This window comes from Eumetopias jubatus, unplaced genomic scaffold (assembly GCF_037043125.1).
Source record: "Eumetopias jubatus isolate StellerSeaLion01/CBP00866 unplaced genomic scaffold, mEumJub1_p1.0 scaffold_8, whole genome shotgun sequence".
Classification (NCBI taxonomy): Eukaryota; Metazoa; Chordata; class Mammalia; order Carnivora; family Otariidae; genus Eumetopias; species Eumetopias jubatus.
Window position 1 is genome coordinate 9,373,500 of NW_028274814.1, and position 21,343 is coordinate 9,394,842.

At 40.7% G+C, this 21,343-nt stretch overlaps 1 protein-coding gene across 2 annotated transcripts in view; it reads left to right on the forward strand.

Moving 5' to 3' along the window:
* Positions 1 to 826: 826 nt before the first annotated feature.
* The window catches only part of LOC114202982 (ATP-dependent zinc metalloprotease YME1L1), a 48,918-nt gene continuing 28,401 nt past the window's right edge, over positions 827 to 21,343 (forward strand). Inside the window, exons 1-4 of one of the 2 annotated variants that reach the window (XM_088025497.1) lie at positions 827 to 1,216; positions 11,879 to 12,010; positions 18,226 to 18,388; positions 20,354 to 20,452. In XM_088025497.1, the coding sequence (XP_087881623.1) occupies positions 1,184 to 1,216; positions 11,879 to 12,010; positions 18,226 to 18,388; positions 20,354 to 20,452 (427 nt within the window). In that variant the 5' untranslated portion in view covers positions 827 to 1,183. The remainder of the gene's footprint in view (positions 1,217 to 11,878; positions 12,011 to 18,225; positions 18,389 to 20,353; positions 20,453 to 21,343) is intronic. The other variant, XM_088025498.1, reaches the window with a different exon arrangement.

A 21,343-nucleotide genomic window follows, 5' to 3' on the forward strand; every position in this document is an offset into this window, starting at 1 on the left:
CGTAAGCCAGCCCAGACGGAAGGCGGCAGCATCAGCTAAGGCCCTTGCCAAGCCACAACTCCCGCCGCCTGGGTTCAAGGGAAGACCCCGCCCACACAGTTCGTCCTCAGTGACGTCACCGCGTTGCCGCGCTCGCCGCGCTCGCCGCGCGGAGCCCAGCGCAGACCCGCCCCGAGCCCAGCGCAGGCCGGCCCAGTCACCTCTTGTTCCTCGGCACGTAAGTACCCGATGGCGGTGTGGGCGGGGACGTTGGGAAATTCTCCAACCAACCACAGACTCTTCGAGGGCGGTGACGGCGGCCCAATTACTTCATTTGCACCAATGGAGGAGGCTCAGAGTCTTTGGCCTACAAGAGAAAGGGGCTACTGCTCGGACTTGAATCTCAATCGCAGAATTGAGGTTCCTCCTGACCTCCGCTCGAGGTTTGGTGGGGACCCTGCCCTCATCTCACTTTTGCTTTGTTTTGTTTTCTCTGTTTTTTACTCCTTCGCGACTTCGCACTCTCGCGAGAAATGTAAGCCCCTTCGATCTGGCTAGTGGAAATCAGAGAATGTGGAGAAACTGGACGAGCGGGAAGCCGGTGGTTGGCCCTGCCATCTGACCTATAACAGGATGTGACTTGCCTGACTGAAGCGGACTAGGACCAATAGGAAGAATTTTCGATTTACTGTGGGGAGGGTAAAGAGCACCAAATAGTAGCCAAAGAGTTTATCGTACCTCAAGGCCCAGTCGGAAAAGAAGAATATACTGGAAGATTTGATAAGTTAGGTGTACAAAGATTTAACAGGGTCAATGCCGTCCCCCCTTAAAAAAAAAAAAAGACCAGAGAGCTTGGGGAACCCGCGCTTGTATTAGTCAACGTGAACATCAACGAGTTTGCGGGCCAGGGTACCTCAGCGGCTGCAGTAGATATGTCAGTCCCGGAAAGGGGGAACCACAGGCGTAGTCCCCTTTATTGCCCACCTGCCCCGGAAGTAGTGTTGCGTTGGAGCCTTGCCTTCCGGGGCGGATTGTCTGTCGTTGCAGCAGCTGTAAGAAGGGGAGGCCATTTTCTGTTTCTAGGAAGAGTAAGAGCAAAGGGGAGAGGGGAAAAGGAAGGAAGGAAGGGCTCAGCACCTCCCCGCCGAGCCGTGGACAGAGGGGGCACTTTCGGCAGGCGGGTGAGGTCGCTGAGGGCCCGGAGATGTTTTCCCTGTCGAGTACGGTGCAGCCCCAGGTGAGTCCGGCTTCCGGTCCTTTTTTTCTCCACTCCTGTTTGCCGCTTGCGTTTCATAGCAGCTGTTTCTCGTTCGGTCTCCTAGGAGGGAAGCGATCAAGGCAAAGCGAGTCCTAGGGTTGAGAAGAGATCAGCGGCTAGGCTGAGAGTAAAAGGCGGACGATGTAGCAGAGATCGATATGATGGAGACATTGGTTTCTCGAGTTGATAGCGTGGAATTTTTAGTAGAGAATCCATTAGGCATTGTTCAGTGCCGGACATTCTGGGGTGGGGGGTGCGGAGTGAGGATTGAAACGCCTTTGTCTTAGATGGAAAGGGAGCAAGTAATGTTTTTCTTTCCATCTTATCACCTGTCTAGGGATTTACTGTAACAACCCCGATACCCAATACTTTCTTTTCTTTTTAAATGGAATTTAACTCAAACATGTTGTATACGAATTCTTTCTTTCCTTCCTTCTTGCCAGGAAAGACTAATAAATATATTTTTAAGTTATTGACTGCGTTACTATTTGTATTTAGCCTCTTTTCCATTTTTTCATAAAGCAAAAGATAGGACAGAAAAACATCATTCCCAGGGTTTTTAACTGTCTTCTTTCAGGAGTAATCACTTGTGACAATGTTTTGTTCTTGGTTCATTTAAAAATAAAAAAATATTTTATTTATTTATTTATTCGAGAGAGAGACACACACAGCGAGACAGGGAACACAAGCAGGGGGAGTGCGAGAGGGAGAAGCAGGCTTCCCGCAAAGCAGGGAGCCCGATGCGGGGTTCAATCCCAGGACTCTGGGATCATGATCTGACCCCAAGGCAGACATTTAACGACTGAGCCATCCAGGCACCCCTAAAAATCTTTTTTTTTTTTTTGATGGCAAGATTTTGATAGGTTTTTTTTTTTTTGGTGTTCTCAGTTTTGCAAATAAACAGTTTGTGAACACATTGAGATTTTAAGATAATTTATAACACTTTAGTTTCAGCATATAATTACGTTTCTTTGTGTAACCCCACTGTCTTGGGTTTTGTTTGGTTTTTTGCTAGTACTGGCTGGATAATCGAAAATGAAGTGATTAGTTATTCATTGGGCATCAGTAATGTGCCTGCCAGGTGGACAAAACAAATGTGGAATCTTGATGGTGATATGAGTAAAAATTGAATAGGAGTTAGCCAGGTGAAGAGTGAATGGAAGTGAACAGGTATCTCAGGTATATGCAAGGATATCTGGAGGTCCTGAGATAGGGAATTATACTCCAACACCCCTAGCCCCAGGATACCAGCAATCTACTTTCTAGATAGGGAGTGCGTGAATAGGATCCCGGTGCCAAGACCTCCCTCCAATAGCTGATTGGAGGAACAAAAATAAGGCCAGTCTGGCTAGAATGTAGGGATTAAAGGGTGTGATGACAGAAATGAGATTGGGGCCTTAGGCAGATCATACAGGAAGTTATATTAAGGTGCTTTTTTTTTTTTTTTTTTAAAGATTTTATATATTTATTGGGGGGGGCAGAGGGAGAAGGAGAAGCAGACTCCCCGCCGAGCAGGGAGCCCTATGCAGGGCTTGATCCCAACGCAGGACTCCATCCCAAGACCCTGGGATCATGACCTGAGCCGAAGGCAGACGCTTAACGGTCCACCTATCCGACTGAGCCACAGGCGCCCCTAATAAGGAACTTCGGATTTCATTTTAAGTGTATTGGGAACCATTGAATGTTTTTAAGCACAGAATGCCATGATCAGATTTACATTTTCAGTAGGTCACTCTGGCTTCTATGGAGAATGTAGAAGGGCAAGAGTAGAAGTGTTTTCAGTTAAGGATGTTATTGCAGTAATCCAGGAGGGGGATAATGTGCCAGTAAGGTGGAAGCAATGGTTATGGAAAGAAGGCGATGAGTTAGCTTTTTTTGTTTGTTTTGTTCAAAGAGTAGAATTTTTTGTTGTTTAAAGATTTTATTTATTTGTCAGAGAGAGAGATAGAGCAGGAACGCAAGCAGGGGGAGTGGGAGAGGGAGAAGCAGGCTTCCCGCGGAGCAGGGAGCCCAGTGCGGGGCTCGATCCCAGCACCCTGGGATCATGACCTGAGCCGAAGGCAGACGCTTAATGACTGAGCCACCCAGGTGCCCCCAAAGAGTAGAATTTAATGAGGGATTGGATATGAGGGATGATGGAAAGAAGTGTTTCTGGTTTGATCGGCCGGATGCATGAAAATGTTATTTACCAATATGACACTATCTGTGTAACCAAACTCAAGGGGTTTGCCACTTGAGATGCATCAAACTGAAGGAAACCCAAGGGAGTGTTGAAAACAAAGAACTTTATTACTTGTTACAAGTAAGGAGACAGATGGCTCTCAAAGCACTCTCTTGGTGGGGTTAGTATAGGGAAGCTTTTATTCAGTGTATTAGGGGGTGGGGCAGGGAATTCACCTAAGCACGTTGGTTCAATTACTCATGCCCAGAATGTCAACATGCTAGTTCAAAAAAATGGTGGAAAGCTCCGCCTCTAGGAGATCTTGGTAGTATAATGAGCTAAAGGTAACTTCAGGACAAGTCAGAGGGGCTTCTCTGCAGTTCGTCAGGTCCAGTCCAGCTCATACTGGCTCCCATAAGGGGCTGTCAGGGGAGACACAGCTAGCAAGGGGCTCCCAGGTGAAACATGTCTCCTTGGCTGGAACTGTTGGTTCTACAAAACAAAACCTATTCCTTCCCTGCTTTTGTCCCTTTCCTTCCTCTCTTCTGCTGATAGCTTTCCGCCCTCTTACTTGAGTAACTTCCTATTGCATCCTCGCTTACATCTGGAGGAGTCCTACCAGTTGTTTGAAAAAGAAGTCTGACTTGACCTGTTGAAAACAGTATTAAACCTTTTAAAAAACTGAACTTCAAGAAGTTTATATCAAGAAGACTCAATTTTAGGAGAATGTATCATCAGCTGGATGGAGAGTTAGTGGTATGTGATGTTGGTAGAGATGGTGAAGATATTTTGTGTACTATAGGCAGGCTTAACTGGGCTCATATAGGACCCTTATGCATTTTATGCTTTGAAAGATGGTAAACATTTGTAATTCCTGGTTGCTTAATCCATTGAATATGTCTGAATTTATTTTTTTTAAGGTTTTATTTATTTAATTGAGAGAGAGAAATAGACACAGCATGAGAGGGGAGGGGATCAGAGGCAGAAGCAGGCTTCCCGCCGAGCAGGGAGCCCGATGTGGGACTCGATCCCAGGACCCTGAGATCATGACCAGAGCTGAAGGCCGACGCTTCACCCGACTGAGCCACCCAGTCGCCCCATGAATATGCCTGAATTTAAACTGAAGTTAGGAAAGATACAAAAGGTGAACTTTTTCATTGAGAAGAGATTAAACCATCTTTTAGCAGTTTAAATCTTTTTGAATGAGAAGAGCTATAACTGATTGAAATAAAGCTTTTCGAAGAAATAGGCAGAAAATATGTATCTTAATAATTTTTATCCTGTAGTTTTAAAAGATCTTGTTGTTTCTTTCTCACTGTAAAAGTAATACATGCTCATTGCCAAAAATACCAAAAAGAAAAATACAGATAAGAAAATAAAAATCCTCCATAATCTCATTGCACAGACATCATATTGTAGAATATATTCTTTCATACTTTTTTTTTAAGATTTTATTTGACAGAGAGAGACACAGCGAGAGAGGGAACACAAGCAGGGGGAGTGGGAGAGGGAGAAGAAGGCCTCCTGCCGAGCAGGGAGCTGGATGCAGGACTCCTGGGACCATGACCTGAGCCAAAGGCAGACGCTTCATTACTGATCCACTCAGGCGCCCCTCCTTCGTACTTTTTACCTCTATACAAATATGTGTATGCATACTTTTTTTAGAGGACTTTATTTGAGAGACAGAGAACAATGGGGGGAGGGGCAGTGGGAGAGGGAGAAGCAAACTCCCAGCTGAGCAGGGAGCCCAATGCGGGACTTGATCCCAGGACCCTGGGACCCCGACCTGAGCCGAAGGCAGACGCCCAACCAAGCCACCCAGGTGCCCTGTGTATGCATACTTTTTTAAAAAAGTTGTAGTTTTACATTTAACCATTTTTTTATTTTACAACATATTGTGAATTTATTTCTCTTATCAGTAATTATGAAATGAAAACTTTAAGTGGAATCTGGAGTCAGATTATCTTGGTTAGAATCTTTGTTCATACACTTAACTTGCTGAGTGTGACTTTGAACATGCCACTGAACCTGTCTAAATTCTTGCTGAATGAAGTAAATAGTAATGTTTATGCTTGTTTTAAGGATTAAATGAGATAATATAAATAAAGCACATAGTACAAAACCTGGCAGACAAGCATGCCTTGAAGATACTGTGGGTTTGGTTCAAGACTACCACAGTAAAGGAAGTATTACAGTAACATGAGACAAATGAATTTTTGATTTCCCAGTGTATCTAAAAGCTATGTTTGCGCTATACTATGATCTATTAGGTGTCTAAAAATAATGTAATACTTTAAAAAATACTTTATTGCTTAAAAATGCTAACCATCATCTGTGCTTTTTTTAAAATTTATTTTATTTTATTTTATTTTTTGAAGATTTTATTTATTTATTTGACAGAGAGAGACAGTGAGAGAGGGAACACAAGCAGGGGGGAGTGGGAGAGGGAGAAGCAGGCTTCCTGTGGAGCAGGGAGCCCAATGCAGGGCTCGATCCCAGGACCCTGGTATCATGACCTGAGCTGAAGGAGACGCTTTAACGACTGAGCCACCCAGGTGTCCCTGTGCTTTTTTTTTTTAAAGATGCATTTATTTTGGGGTGCCTGGGTGGCTTAGTCATTAAGCGTCTGCCTTTGGCCCAGGTCATGATCCCAGAGGATCCAGCCCCACATGAGGCTCCACGGGAAGCGTGCTTCTCCCTCTCCCACTCCCCCTTCTTGTGTTCCCTCTCTCGCTGTGTCTCTCTCTGTCAAATAAATAAATAAAATCTTTTAAAAAAAGAAAGATGCATTTATTTTGAGAGAGAGAACACATACACACGTGAGTGGGGGGAGGGGCAGAGGGAGAAGGAGAGGGAGAGAATCTCAAGCGCCTCCCTGCTGAGTATGGCTCCCATCTCATAACACTGAAATCATGACCTGAGCCGAAATCAAGAGTTGGGCACTTAACCTACTGAGCCACCCAGGCTCGCCCATTGTCTGTGCTTTCAACAATTCATAATCTTTTTGCTGGTAGGGTCTTGCCTTAACAATTGATGGCTGATGACTGATCAGGGTAGTGGCTAATGAAGGTGGGGAGTGGCTGTGGTGATTTCTTAAAATAAGACAACAGTGAAGTTTGCAGTATCGATGGACTCTTCCTTTCATGAATGATTTCTCTGTAAGATGTGATGCTATTTGACAGCATTTGACCCACAGTAGAATTTCTTTCATTATTGGACTGAATCCTCTCAAACCCTTCTTCCTAATCAACTCAGTTTATGTAATAGTCTAAATTCTTTGTTGTCTTTTCAACGATCTTCACAGCATCTTCACCAGGAGTAGATTCCATCTCAAGAAACCACTTTCTTGGGGCACATGGGTGGCTTAGTTGGCTAAGCGTCTGCCTTCGGTTCAGGTCATGCTGCTTGGCCGGGGAGTCTGATTCTCCCTCTCCTTCTGCCTCCCCTCCCAGCTTGTGTGCGTGCGCACTCTCTCTCACTCACTCTCTCTCAAATAAATAAAATCTTTTTTTTTAAGGATTTTTTTTTTAAGATTTTATTTATTTGAGAGAGAGAGACAGAGATCATGAGCAAGGGGGAGGGGTAGAGGGAGAAGCAGGCTCCCCACCGAGCAGGGAACCCCATGTGGGACTCAATCCCAGGACCCTGAAATCATGACCTGAGCTGAAGGCAGAGGCTTAACCTGAGCCACCCAGGTGCCCTCAAATAAATAAAATCTTTAAAAAAAAAGAGAGAAACCACTTTCTTTGCTCATCCATAAGAAGCAGCTCATCACTCTTAGTTTGATCATGGGATTGCAGCGCCTCACTCACATCTTCAGGGTCCACTTCTAGTTCTTTTCGTATTTCCACCACATTTACAATTACTTTCCTCCAGTGAGGTTTCTTAACCCCCTCAACCTTAACCCTGGTTAATGTTGATATTCTGACCTCTTCCTATGAAAAAGTTCTTAATGCCATCTGAAATGGTGAATCCTTTTCCAGAAGGTATTCAGTTTACTTTCCCCAGATCCATAAGAAGAATCACACACTATGGCAGCTGTAGCCTTTCCAAAATGTATTTCTTAAATAATAAGACTTGAGAGTCAAAGTGCTTTTGACACATGGGCTGCAGAATGGATGTCGTGTTAGCACATGTGAATGCAACATTAATCTAGTTGTACACATCTAACGGAGCTCTTGGGTAGCCAAATATACGGTCAGTGAGCAGTAATATTTTGAAAGGAATCATTTTTTTATGAGCAGTAGGTCTCTTAACAGGGGGCTTAGAGTATTCAGTAAATCATATCATAAATAGATGTGCTGTCGACCAGGCTTTGTTTTTTCCATTTATAGAGCAGAGGCAGCGTAGATTCAATACTATTCTTAAGGGCCTAGGATTTTCAGAATGGTAAATAAGCATTGGCTTCAACTTAAAGTCAGCTATATTAGTCCCTAACAAGAGAGTCAGCCTGTCCTTCGAAGCTTTGAAGCCAGGCATTAACTTCTCTCTAGTTATGAGATGGCATCTTAGACCAGAAGGCAGTTTCTTAAAGAAAATGTTTAGTGTAGTTATTCATTAGTTCTCTGTGTCATCTAGATCTTCTGGATAATTTGCGGTAGCTTTTATATCAGTATTTGCTGCTTCACCTTGCTCGTTTATGTTAACGGCGACGGCTTCTTAAACTTCATGAACCAACCTCTGCTAGCTTCAGACTTTTCTTCAGCTTCTTCACCTCTCTCAGCGTTCATAGAATTAAATACAGTTAGGGCCTTGCTCTGACTTAGGCTTTGGCTTAAGGGAATGTTGTGGTTGGTTTCTATCCAGACTACTAAAACTTTCAGTCAGAAGGCTATTTGCTTTTTTATTATTTGTGTGTTCACCAGAATAGCACTTTTAATTTCCTTCAAGAACTTTTCTTTTGCATGTACAACTTGGCAAAGTACAAGAGGCCTAGCTTTTAGGCTATCTTGGCTTTCAACATGCTTTCCTTATCAGGCTTAATCATGTCTGGATTTTGATTGAAAGTGAGAGATGTGTGACTCTTCCTTTCACTGGAACACTTAAATGCTATTGTAGGGTTATTAATTGCCCCTATTTCAATATTGTGTCTCAGGGAATGGGAAAGCCCAAGGAGAGGGAGAGGGATGGGAAGGGCCCATTGGTGGAGCAGTCAGAACACAAACAGTTACTGATGAAGCTCAATGTCTTATATAGGTGTGGTTCGTGGCATACCAGAACAGTTACACTATTAACATCAAAGATCACTAATCATAGGTAACCATAACGAATATAATAATAATGAAAAAGTTTGAAATATTGTGAGAATTACCAAAATGTGACAAAGAGACATGAAGTGGGCAAATGCTACTAGAAAAATGGTGCCAAAAGACTTGCTTGATGTAGTGTGACCACAAACCTTCAATTTATAAAAAAATGCAGTATTTGCGAAGTGCAGTAAAGTGAAGCACAATAAAATGAGGTATGGCTGTATGTAAGAACCCATTTAATTTATTCATTTACACAAGAAATATTTATTTGGCATCACTGTGTGTGCATTATTGTTGCATTGGGATACAGTATGGATAAAACAGAGAAAGAAAATCTAAAGTATGTAAGTTATGTGAGTATTGTGTAAAAACATTGTTACTGAAAACTGGGTTTATCTCTTGGTGAATGTCAAACCAAGAGACACAACCAAGCCAAAGAATGGGAAAAGGGAAGGTTTTACTTGCAGCAAGTAAAGGAGAACATTAGGCATCTTTCCCAAAACAGTGTCTCCCTGAATAACAAAATTGGGAAAGTTTTAGGGTAAAGGTTCATACATATTCATGACGAGGCTTGTGGAATGGGGAACACATCATGGAATTGGGGCAAAAGTCGTCTTAAAGTGACTGAGTCCAGATCAGAGTCACAAGGGCCAGCAAGGGGTAGTATCATCAGTTTTCTGGCTCCAGTTGGTTCAATATCTGAGGGTTAAAGGGATTTAGATCCTGCAAAGATAACTCAAGAAGGTCAATCTTCACTTTTGAACTCTGGGAGCTTTACCACTGATTTATTGTCCCTGATAAGATTAGACTCCTGTCCTGATAGTGGCTGTTCTTACATTCTTTCACAAGATGGCTAGGGGGCCTTATGTCAAGACAGTTGTGTCTGTCTTTTTCCAGGGCCACCTCTTTCTGTTAACAGTTTTACATTAAATAATTGTATAAATAAAGTAAAATAGAGTAGAAAAAAAATCCTTTGCCACATCAGACTTACATTTTAGTGGGAGACTGTAGTATATAATAAAAAGTAAATATTTGGTCTTCGTTTCCATTTCTTGGCATGAAGCTCCTAAAACCCTTGGAATTTCCTATGTGATAAGAGTGTCTTAAGGCACCTCTTTGGCTCACATCTGGAATTATGCTTATGAGGTGACTTAGGATAGGGTCTTTAGACAGCCTCAGGGCTGAGCTGGTCACCTGAAAGACCTAGTAATTAGAAGGTGGGAACTCTCAGCCCTAACCCCCTAGCTTTTGGGAGGGGAGGGCTGGCCTAGGGATTGATCTCTATAGAAACTCTTCAACAGTGAGATTCAGTGCAGAGATTCACTGTGCAGAAGGGTAGGACACGCCACATCTTGTGCTTTTGCACCCTTGTGGCTGTACCTATTCATCTGGCCTTTCCTTCTTACCTTTTCTTTTTAAAGATTTTATTTATTTTTTTGAGAGGGCACGAAAGCAAGAGAGATCACAGAGGGAGTGGGAGAAGCCGACTTCTCAGCTGAGTGGAGAACCTGATGCGGGGCTTCATCCCAGGACCCTGAGATCACGACCCGAGCTGGAGGCAGATACTCAACTGACTGAGCCACCCAGGCGCCCCATTCCTTTCCTTCCTTCCCTTCCCTTCCTTTCCTTTCGTCTCTTTTCCTTTCTCATTTTCTTTTCCTTCCTTCCTTACTCCCTACCTCCCACTTTCTCCCTCCCTCCTTTCCTTCCTTCCTTCCTTCCTTCCTTCCTTCCTTCCTTCCTTCCGTAATAGACCAGTAAATGTAAAGTATATTCCTTAGTTCTGTAAGTTCTAGCAAATTATCAAACCTGGGGAGGAGGTTGAGGAAACCCTGATTTATAGCTGGTAGATCAGAAGTATGAATGGCTTAGGACTTGCGACTGGTATCTGAAATGGGAACAGACTTGTGGGGCTGAGCCTTTAACTTATGGGTTCTATGGTAACACTGGGTAATTAGTTTCAGAATTGGATTGTTGGACAACCAGCTGGTGTCAGAATTGGTTGAGAGAGAGAAACGAGAAATAACGTATAGATAAACAAGTAGATTATGTATAAAGTGTGTTAGATACTGAAAGTGTCAAGAAGAGAAAATGGAGTAGTGAAAAGGGATAAGGAATATTTTTTAGGGGAGGGTTGTTGAAATTTTAAATAGGTTGGCTAGGGAAAAGACTCAAAAGATGACATTTGAGTTAAGAACTGAAGGAAGTCGGAGAGCAAGCTATACAAAAGGGAATAAAACAATGCAAAGTCCTTGAGGCGAGGGCTTGCTAGGTGTGTTCCAGGAACAGCAAGGAGGCCAATATGGCAGGAGGAAAGAGAATGAAGGAGAACATAGTGGTGGATAAATTTGGAGAGGTAATAACCATAGAGGGCTTTCTGTGTCATAGTGCTCAGGACTTCTGCTTTTATTGTGAGTGGGAAGAGAAGCCATTGGGAGGGTTTTGAGCAGAGGAGCGATGAGATCTGACTTTTTCTTTTTTTTTTAAAGATTTATTTATTTGACAGAGAGACAGGGAACACAAGCAGGGGGAGTGGGAGAGGGTTAGAAGCAGGCCTCCTGCTGAGCAGGGAGCCTGATGTGGGCTTGATCCCAGGACTCTGGGATCATGACCTGAGCCCAAGGCAGACGCTTAAGGACTGAGCCATCCGGGCGTCCCTGACTTTGTTTTTAATAGAGCAGGTTCAGGGAGAGTAGTTAGGAGGGCTATTGTGAAAATCTGCATATAGATAATGGTGACTTAGAATAGGATGAGAACAGGATGGTGGTGAGGAAGTTGAGAAGAATAAAATTCTGGATATATGCTAGCTTTTTTTTTTTAAGTCTGAAATACTTCATTTTGTGGTGGTATCATTTACTTAGCCCACTCTTTTAATGGTGAGCATTTCTGCTCTTCCAGTGCTTTTTAAATGTTTTAATGAAAATTGTCATCTATGCATATACAAGCACTTTTCAGATTGTTTCCTTAGAATAAACTACTAGAAATTAGATTAATGGGAAATAAAATATATATTTTTAATACTTTTGATTCATATAGCCAGAATACTGTCCTGGAAGATTTTACCTGTTTTTTCCTGTTAGCAATACATCTGAGTATTTTCATTTTTTAATATATAGTCCTGGTATACAGTGTATGTTTTACATTTTACAAGTCCCAGATCCTGACAATAAAAAGATTTTTTCTGTTTTAATTTAGAAAGCACACTACTGAATTTCAGCTTTTATCTTTTAGGTTACAGTTCCTCTGAGTCACCTCATCAATGCCTTCCATTCACCAAAAAACACATCTATTTCTGTCAGTGTGTCAGCTTCACAAAACCACCATCGAGATGTAGTTCCTGACCATGAGGCTACTGGCAATGAGGTAATAGTTTTTACCCTGATTGTGTGAGAAACAGTGTTTTTGATTTAGTATGTTGGAAGCATGTCTGAAATGTCTTTCTATGGTTAGGCACTTGTGACAAGGTCGTTTCTGTCTTCAGCTTATCTCCTTTATGATTAAAGATGTCTAATTCTGACTTTTTGTACATATAGAAAAGTTAGTTTGTTTTATTCTTTAACATTTATTAAAAATTTCATTTGGCAGTGGTGCCTGGCTGGCTCAGTTGGTAGAGAAGGCGACTCTTAATCCTCAGGGTCATGAGTTTGAGCCCTATGTTGGGCATGGACCCTACCTTAAAAAAAAAAAATTCATGTGGAAGTGTATTTGGTATTCACTTCCTAGATTACTAGTTGTGTGATACCATTTAGATATTTTGTATTGCTCCAGCAGTAGCAGTGAACCCACAATTAACTAACCATAATTACCTCCCAAGTCTCAAGGAAGGTGGATTAGTAAGAAGTTACCATCTGCTGCCTTATGGGCGTGTTCAGTGTAACTGAGCAGTTAGAATATAGGTACCTGAAGGTGAAATACATACACTATGAAACTATTTTCAGTATTCAGAGGATTATAAAATCAGTGTTTCCTAGGATACAGGGAATTCACAGCCTAGGAACCTTTGTGTTTACAGGGTTTATTAGTAAGATAGCTGCATGTAGCTCAGAATACATTTTTCATAGAAAACATTATCATTGCTAGTTAAATTTCCTAAAAACCTCTTTAATCCATAAGTAACTTATGTTCTTAGTCCTGGTATCAGGGGCTATGGCAAAGAATAGTAGAGGAGGAGTTGAAAAACTATTCACTTCTTAGAAGGGTTGGAGTCAGCCTTGGGATAAAATTTTAGTTAGATGAAAAGTTTGTTCTTCAACGTCTTTAAACTTTCCTTTTGTAACATTTACCCAATTCCTATTGCTTCTTTCTATAGGCAGTCCATTGTCTTTCTCCTGTGGTGATAACCCTGTCCCAAATTATACTCCAAGAGAGCCTGACTGATGAAAATACATGTATCAAAATTGCTACATATAGCAATATTGTGTTCCTTTTAGAAATCTTGGAAAATACTATATAGGTGGAAGAAATAAGTCTCCTGTGATCCTGCTCCCCGGAGATAATGCTATTAACATTTTGTATTTACATGTCAAGTCTCTTTTTCTCTTACACTTTTTTTTTATGTAGACTTCATATGGGCCCAACATGGAGCCCATGAGATCAAGACCAGAGCCAAGATCAAGAGTTGGGACGCTTAACCAACTGAGCCACTCTGGCGTTCCTGTACTTTTTAATTTTATAATTGGATTATTCTGTATATACTGATTTAAATTCTGCTTTGTTCATTTAATAGTTTTTATGGACTTGTTATGCCATACATTTTCTATATATATATTTTTTAAAGATTTCATTTATTTTTGAGAGAGAGAGAGCACACGAGCAGGGGAAGGGAGAAGCAGACTCCCCACTGAGCTGGGAGCCCGATGCAGGGCTCAATCCCAGGACCCTGGGATCACGACCTGAGCCGAAGGCAGACACTTAATGACTGAGCCACCCAGGCACCTCAAGCATCCTTTTTTTTTTTTTTAAGATTTTATTTATTTATTAGAGAGCAGGGCGAGTGAGAGAGCACAAGTAGGGGAGAGGGAGAAGCAGACTTCCTGCTGAACAGGGAGCCCGATGTGGGGCTTGATTCCAGAAGCCTGGGGTCATGACCCAATCCAAAGGCAGATGCTTAACCAACTGAGCCACCCAGGCGCCCCTCTCCTTAAGTATCCTACCTCATCTCTACTCTCACCTCCTTTGCTGTGTGGTGGCTTTGCTTTCAAGTCTTACTTATCCAAACATCGACTCCACAATGTAATTTTAAAAACCTTCCCTTCAACTTCCTTCAAAAGCTACTGACTCATTTTCCTTTTGTTTTCAGACTTCTTGAAATAGTAGTCTGAACTTGTAACTGTACTTGCTTAAGTACATAGTTTGGCTATTTGTACCATTTTACAGACTTTATTTTGCTAAAGTTGTTGATTCCTTCATGCTAAATTCAGGCCTTTTTAGGGCGCCTGGGTGGCTCAGTTGGTTAAGCGACTGCCTTCGGCTCAGGTCATGATTCTGGAGTCCCGGGATCCAGTCCGGCATCAGGCTCCCTGCTCAGCGGGGAGTCTGCTTCTCCCTCTGATCCTCCCCGCTCTCATGCTCTCTCTCTCTATCTCATTCTCTCTCTCAAATAAATAAATAAAATCTTTAAAAAAAATAAATTCAGGCCTTTTTAAAAAGCCACATCTTTTTAAACATTTCCTTAGCATCTGGTCTTGCTGAACATTCACTATTTTCAAAATACTCCCATGTATTGAGTGATGTTACATTGATGATGGTTTTTCTCTTTCTGTTTTGCTGGCTTGTTTTTTTTGTTGCCAGCCCCTTAAATATTTGGTGTGCTGTGCATTTATCCTTGATCTAATTTTTGTTACGTACATTCTCCCAAGTCATGTTACCCATTTTCACACATACATATGTGTGGGTATATATATGCTGATAACTCCCAAATATATCTCCAACCCTAAATTCACTTTAAATCTTTGAAGTCATTTATTTAGTGTCTTGTTAAAATACCCCTCTGGAGAGAATTTCAGGGACCTCAAAATTAAGATGTCCAAACTTGGCTATTCTCACATTTCTAGTTATTTGAACTTACAGTGGATTTAGCCCCTCTTTATCAGTCTGGCTCCAACCAGGAGAGAGAAACCACATAATTATTTGAACAGTGAAAGTTTAATGCTAAAAATTAGTGTAATTTTTTAGTTTAATATTTTTAAAACCCTATTTGTTTAGGGAATTGGAATAACTGGGGATTGGCTAGTAATAAGTAAACTCTAAAATACACAGTACTGGGCGCCTGGGTGGCTCAGTTGGTTAAGCAACTGCCTTCGGCTCAGGTCATGATCCTGGAGTCCTGGGATCGAGTCCCACATCGGGCTCCCTGCTCGGCAGGGAGTCTGCTTCTCCCTCTGACCCTTTTCCCTCTCGGTGCTCTCTATCTCTCATTCTCTCTCTCAAATAAATAAATAAAATCTTGAAAAAAAATAAATGAAATACACGGTACTAGAAGATTTAAGGAGTAGCTTATGCTCTTAGAACCGAGATGGAGCATGGCAGGAAGAGTTCTTCACCCGCGGGCTGAGGTCCTGACCTTATTGGAAGAGGGCATGGCCTTGGCTCCCCGAGTGGCTAAGTCACCGATGTCACGCTTGCTGCACTTGCTGGAAATCTGCCATCCCTGGTAGCAGGGAAAGCTGTTCCTGGGAATGTCTCTTACTGAAAAGCTGCTAGTGCTAGCCGCTGTTGACTGTAGGGGCCAAGTTTTGGAGAAGCTACACAAGTGGCAGCCAGATGCTAGAGAAACCATGGGTGCTCCAGATAGGAGCCTGCTGAATGAGCACACCAGAGCCAGGAACAAAAACACTTTGCTCTTACAGAGTCTCCAGGGCTCTTTACTGACAAAGCTTAACATTGTCCCAGCTGGCAAAGAAAGGAGCTAGGAGACAATAAATTGATTAACTAGATTCAGAACCCTTCTTCCTGTCAATCCTCTATTGGTTTTCTCATATGTCTATTGTCTGTAATTTGTTATTTTTAGGTAGGGCTTGGTTCAGGCTCATACCAATTTTCTCTTGTTCCATCAGCCATTTTTTATCCAGTTTATTATCTTTATCTTCTATTTTCTGGCAATAAAACAAAACTAATCATATTAGCTATAGAATTAAATTCAGACAAGCCTCTTTACAATTTTTTTTTAAGATTTTTTATTTATTTATTTGAGAGAGAGAATGAGAGATAGAGAGCACGAGAGGGAAGAGGGTCACAGGGAGAAGCAGACTCCCTGCTGAGCAGCAAGCCCGATGTGGGACTCGATCCCGGGACTCCAGGATCATGACCTGAGCCGAAGGCAGTCGCTTAACCAACTGAGCCACCCAGGCGCCCAAGCCTCTTTACAATTTGACCATTGCCCATCTAGTTCATTCTTTCATCTTTGGACATCTGAAACATTCCAGGTGCTTTGATGATATTTTGTTTGTCCCTTATCCCAAGGCTTCCCATCATTTTGCAAAGTAGGTATTACCTCAGTGAAGCTGTATCTGACTTAGGAAATTAGTTGTTCTGTTCTCTTACCACTTTTGTTTTTTTGTTTTTGTTTTTAAGATTTTATTTATCTGACAAAGAGAGACAGCGAGAGGGGGAACACAGGCAGGGGGAGCAGGAGAGGGAGAGGGAAAGGCAGGCTTCCCGCGGAGCAGGGAGCCCAATGCGGGGCTCGATCCCAGGACCCTGGGATGACCTGAGCCAAAGGCAGACGCCCAACGACTGAGCCGCCCAGGCACCCCACCACTTTTGTTTTAAATATCTTTGTAATAGCAGTTACTATGTTGTATGATAATTGCTGTGCTTACATGTACCTTATTTCTCTTTACATTCCAAGGACCTGACAGCCAATAAGAAAGGGAAATAATTTTAAGTTAATCTGCATTTCCCTTTTGAAGTCTTTGTATTGTAAATAGACGTTTGGGCTTCCCATTTTAAAAGATAGCTCTTGAGGGGCGCCTGGGCGGCCCCTTCGGTTAAGCGTCTGACTCTTGATCAGAGCTGAATCAGGTCTTGATTTTAGGGTCACGAGTTCAAGCCCTGCATTGGGCTCCATGTTGGACTCCATGCTGGGCGTGGAGCCTACTCAAAAAAATAATAAAAGATAGCTTTTGAGGGCGCCTGGGTGGCTCAGTCATTAAGCATCTGCCTTCGGCTCAGGTCATGGTCCCAGGGTCCTGGGATCGAGCCCCACATTGGGCTCCCTGCTCAGCGGAAGCCTGCTTCTCCCTCTCCCACTCCCCCTGCTTGTGTTCCCTCTCTCTCTCTCTGTGTCTCCTCTCTCTCTCTGTGTCTCTCTCTGTCAAAATCTTAAAAAAAAAAAAAAAAGATAACTTTTGAAAAGTAGCTTTTGAGTATTCTAGTCCTGCTGTTTTCATTTTAATAATATGCTTTACATTGTGTAGTTTTTAATAAAGAGCACTTTTAAATATTTTATTTCATCATGCCTTTAACTATCCTTGTCTTTGTGTTAGGATGTCAGATGAGCTTGGCATGATCTTTTCCATTGATCCATACCATCTTGTTGTGAAGTAGCAGGGCATGTTTCGTAGGCATTTTACTAATGAGGAAATTGATTCTAAGAATATGAATGATTTGTCAAAGAGCTAGTAAGTGAGAAACCCCTGGACATCAGTCCAAAGCTATATAATCCATGGATCTAACTTCATTTTTTTGTGTGTGAAATTTTATGGATCTAACTTCACTTCAGTCTTCAGAAGCTGATACTTTACTTGTTCTGTTTATTTTTACTACCCTTCCTTGAACTTTTAGCTGTCTGGGGCTTATTTTTATTTGTCTTTCATGTCTTCCTGACAGCTCCTATGGACAAGAAAATAACTCAGCTTCTATCCTATTTGTAGTTAGTTTAGAACTGTTTTAATGTGAGTGTATTTGCTTGCCTGGTTTTCACATATTTTTTACTTTGTTCAATTTTCCTCCTTATTAGAAGTTAGATGTGGGTAATATAGAACCTCTCAGTACAAAAAAGGATCTCAGCACTGAGACCAGAGGAGTGAGATGTCCTCTGTCCTTTTTTTTTTTTTTTTTTAATCAAATGGGCTTTTGTTTATGGACATTAGAAACTGAAGGAAGCTTTAAATGTCCATAACTTAGAGACACTATTTGGAAAATATTTTTAATCTTTGTCAAACCCCACATGACTGACCTCCATAAAACTAGAACTATAAAAATATTTGCACCAGGGACACCTGGGTGGCTCATTGGGTTAAGTGTTTGCCTTTGGCTCAGGTCATGATCCCAGGATCCTGGGATGGAGTCCCACTTCTGGCTTCTTGCTCAGCGGGGAGCCTGCTTCTCCCTTTGCCTGCCGCTCCCCCTGCTTGTGCTCTCTCTCTCTTCTCTGACAAATAAATAAATAAAATCTTAAAAAAAAATATCTGCACCAGTTTATTTTTTATTTTTTTCCAATTTAGTTTTTAAATATTAGAAAAGAAGATTAATACCTTTGTTAGTTTTTTTTAATCCATAATTTTTCAACTAACAGGAACTCTTTAAGTTAAATATCTTGATAATAATGCTAACTTTGTTGACTCAATCTTTTACAGCCTGTACTTAATTTAAGAGACCTTGGATTATCTGAATTAAAAATTGGACAGATTGATCAACTGGTAGACAGTTTACTTCCTGGATTTTGTAAAGGCAAGAGCATTTCTTCCCATTGGCATACATCTCATGTCTCTGCACAGTCCTTCTTTGAAAATAAATATGGTAGGTTGGTGTGTTTTTTGTTACAATTTAAGTAAGCTGTCATAGTTACTAATAATTTAACAGATAGCATTTATTAACATGTACTGTGTGTCAGGTTCTTTCCTGAGTTCCGTTCCATTCTTTTCCTTTCCTCTTTCCTTTCTCCTTTCTTTTCCTTTCTTTTCCTTTCCTTTCCTTGATAACTTTTCGTATTGGAATAATTTCAGATTTACAGAAAAGTTGCAAAGATAGTACTGAGTTCCCATTTTTCCTTCACCTGGCTTCCTCTAATGTTAACTGCCTGCTTAAATATGGTGTGTTTGTCAAAAGTAAGAAATTAACATTGCTACAATACATTTAAAGTATAGACTGTATTTAGACTTTACCAAATGAAATTTAATCTTCCTAAATTACTAGTTTTTCCACTTGGGTTTTTTATTTGTCCCAGGATCTACCGTAGCATACTACACAGATTGTGGAATAGCGGAGTATTGTTTTAATTTTACGTTACAAACATTAGATCCAAGAACCCTACTAGTTTCTGAAAATACATTGAAGAAATAGTCATAGTCCTTTTTTTTCTTAAAGAATGTCTATATTTTCTTATTTAAGTCTTGTAACAATCAGGTGTTAACAATAAGTGGGTAGTTTGTAGAAGGGGTTTCAGCTTCATGAATTTCTTTTTGGATGATACTTAAACAATGAATGTTAGAACTTATCAAAATACTTGTTTTTTTTATTGATGGAAGAACAGATTTTAAAAATCAGTACAAGCTATAACAGCCCAGGAACAAAAGTGCAAGTTGAATTAGTTTTGTGATAAAGGTTTGATTAAAGCCATACTTTGTACAAACTTAATTCGTTTACTAATCATTCTATTGCCTTTATTTCAAAAATGGGTTGTAGGATAAGTAAAGAATTCAAGAGTGAGAAAAATGAAGTTTTTGAGCTTGGGGGCTTGGATTAAAAATCTGCTTCTATTATTTTTTATGTTATATTACCTCCTTCCTGAGAGAAATCCTGAGGCTCAGTTTTTAAGGGTGAGGAGCAGACGAGGATCAGACTCAATCCTGCCACTGAGTGGCTGTGGCATTTACTTTATTCCTCGAGTAAACTGCTGTTTTCTCATATGAAGCATGAGGAAAAACTCCTTATCTCACTTTGCAGGATCAAATGAAATAATCTAAATAGTTTACTTAGCCCATACTATGTTACTTGGCTCATAGTAAGTGTTCAGTAGAGTAAAATATTTGTTAGTATCATTGTTGTGTAGTAGTAGTAGTATTGCTCTTCTGGTCTGCATATTTACATTTCCTTTTAAGGTTCCTTGATACCTCTTTTCTTGGCTTAAGCAGGCAGAGGTATTAGGAAGGGGTTTGTTGATTCCTAGGAAAATCCCTGAATTCTGACTGGGATGTTGGGAACCAGTTTCTGTTGCTCCTGTTTATTTTTTCCCTAGGATCATGGATGTAAAGTAGCATGGGGCCCATCAATGGGAATTCAAAGGATCACCAAAGTTGATGGCTTCCAGCTATGAAAGGAACTGTTTTCCAACCCAGTGACTGGAAGCTTTGAGAGAGAAAGATAACTGTGCTTCTGGTTTACAGTGTTTAATCACATTATTTGTTTGAGTTTTTGAAATTGTCCCTAGGAGGTAGCAGTTCTTTATCTCTTCATACTCTTAACAAAAAGTTACTTTAGGTAAATATATGTATCTTTTACCTTTTGGTTTGAATTTAATTTCATTGGCAGCTATTGTCATATATCAGATGAAAAAGATAATATAATGGATAACTGATAGTAAAGAGATGAAGAACTATATTAGATTTACAGTGTTTTTAAAAATTTCTAAAAGCAGAGCCACATGAACAAATAAAAGGCTAAACTCATACTTTTGTTTTTATAATATTTGGTAAAATTATTATGTTTTGTGACTTTTTTGTAGCTTGGTAAATAAAAAACTCACTTTTTTCAATTTTCCTCCAGGTTACTTAGATATGTTTAGTACTTTACGTTCCTCTTGCTTGTACAGACAACATTCAAGAACTCTTAAAAGTATTTGTTCAGATCTTCAGTGCTGGCCAGGTATGAAACAACAACTGTATTTATTTTGAAAAAAATGATTTATTTAACAGATTCTGATTTATCTTTCTTAATCATATTAATGTTATAAACAGTCATTTGTAGCTCATGGTAGAACTGATAGAGTATTTGGAGTCAATTAGTTTGGGTATGTTTATTGTTTAATTTGGAAAATATATAGTAGCTGAATTTTGAATGTGAGTGTTAAGTGCCACAGTAAATCAAACTTCAGGGAACTTATCTACACCTTCAACATAATTAAGCACATTTGTTTACTTCCCTATATCTTTAAAATTTCATTTTCAAAATTGTTCCAATCAACTGTAGGGACAGAAAACAATTTTAAATGCAGAAAAAGTCAGGGCAGCAGCAGAGGGGTTTCGTCAGTGGACCAGAAATTTGAGGACTTTCCATAAGGTTAAGAAATAGATGATATCACATTGATAGCAAAATCAAATATGCATACATTTATATTTATTTAATACCAGACACTACTCATAGCTGTTAGGTAACAGTGATAATTATAAATGAGAAAGACATACGTTACCCACCTTCGTGGAACTTAGAGTGGAGTGACATGAAAGAGGTGTGTGCTTTTATTTCCAGTAGAAGTTAGGAAAAAACCCCATTTCCAAGTCAATAATAGTGGGCTCTGGGATGGTTCATGAACAGTTGAACTGAAAGATTGCCAGAAGTGGGCCAGTCCCAGAGTAGATAGGGCTTATAACTTTTATGCTACAATTGGCAAAAGACACATTGGTAATAAAGTGTGTGTGTGTGTGTGTGTGTGTGTGTGTGTGTGTGTAGAAGTCTGTCTCTGAAGACTGTGTATGAGCATTGAGGCCAAGTTATAACTTTTATGCTACAATTGGCAAAAGACACGTTGGTAATAAA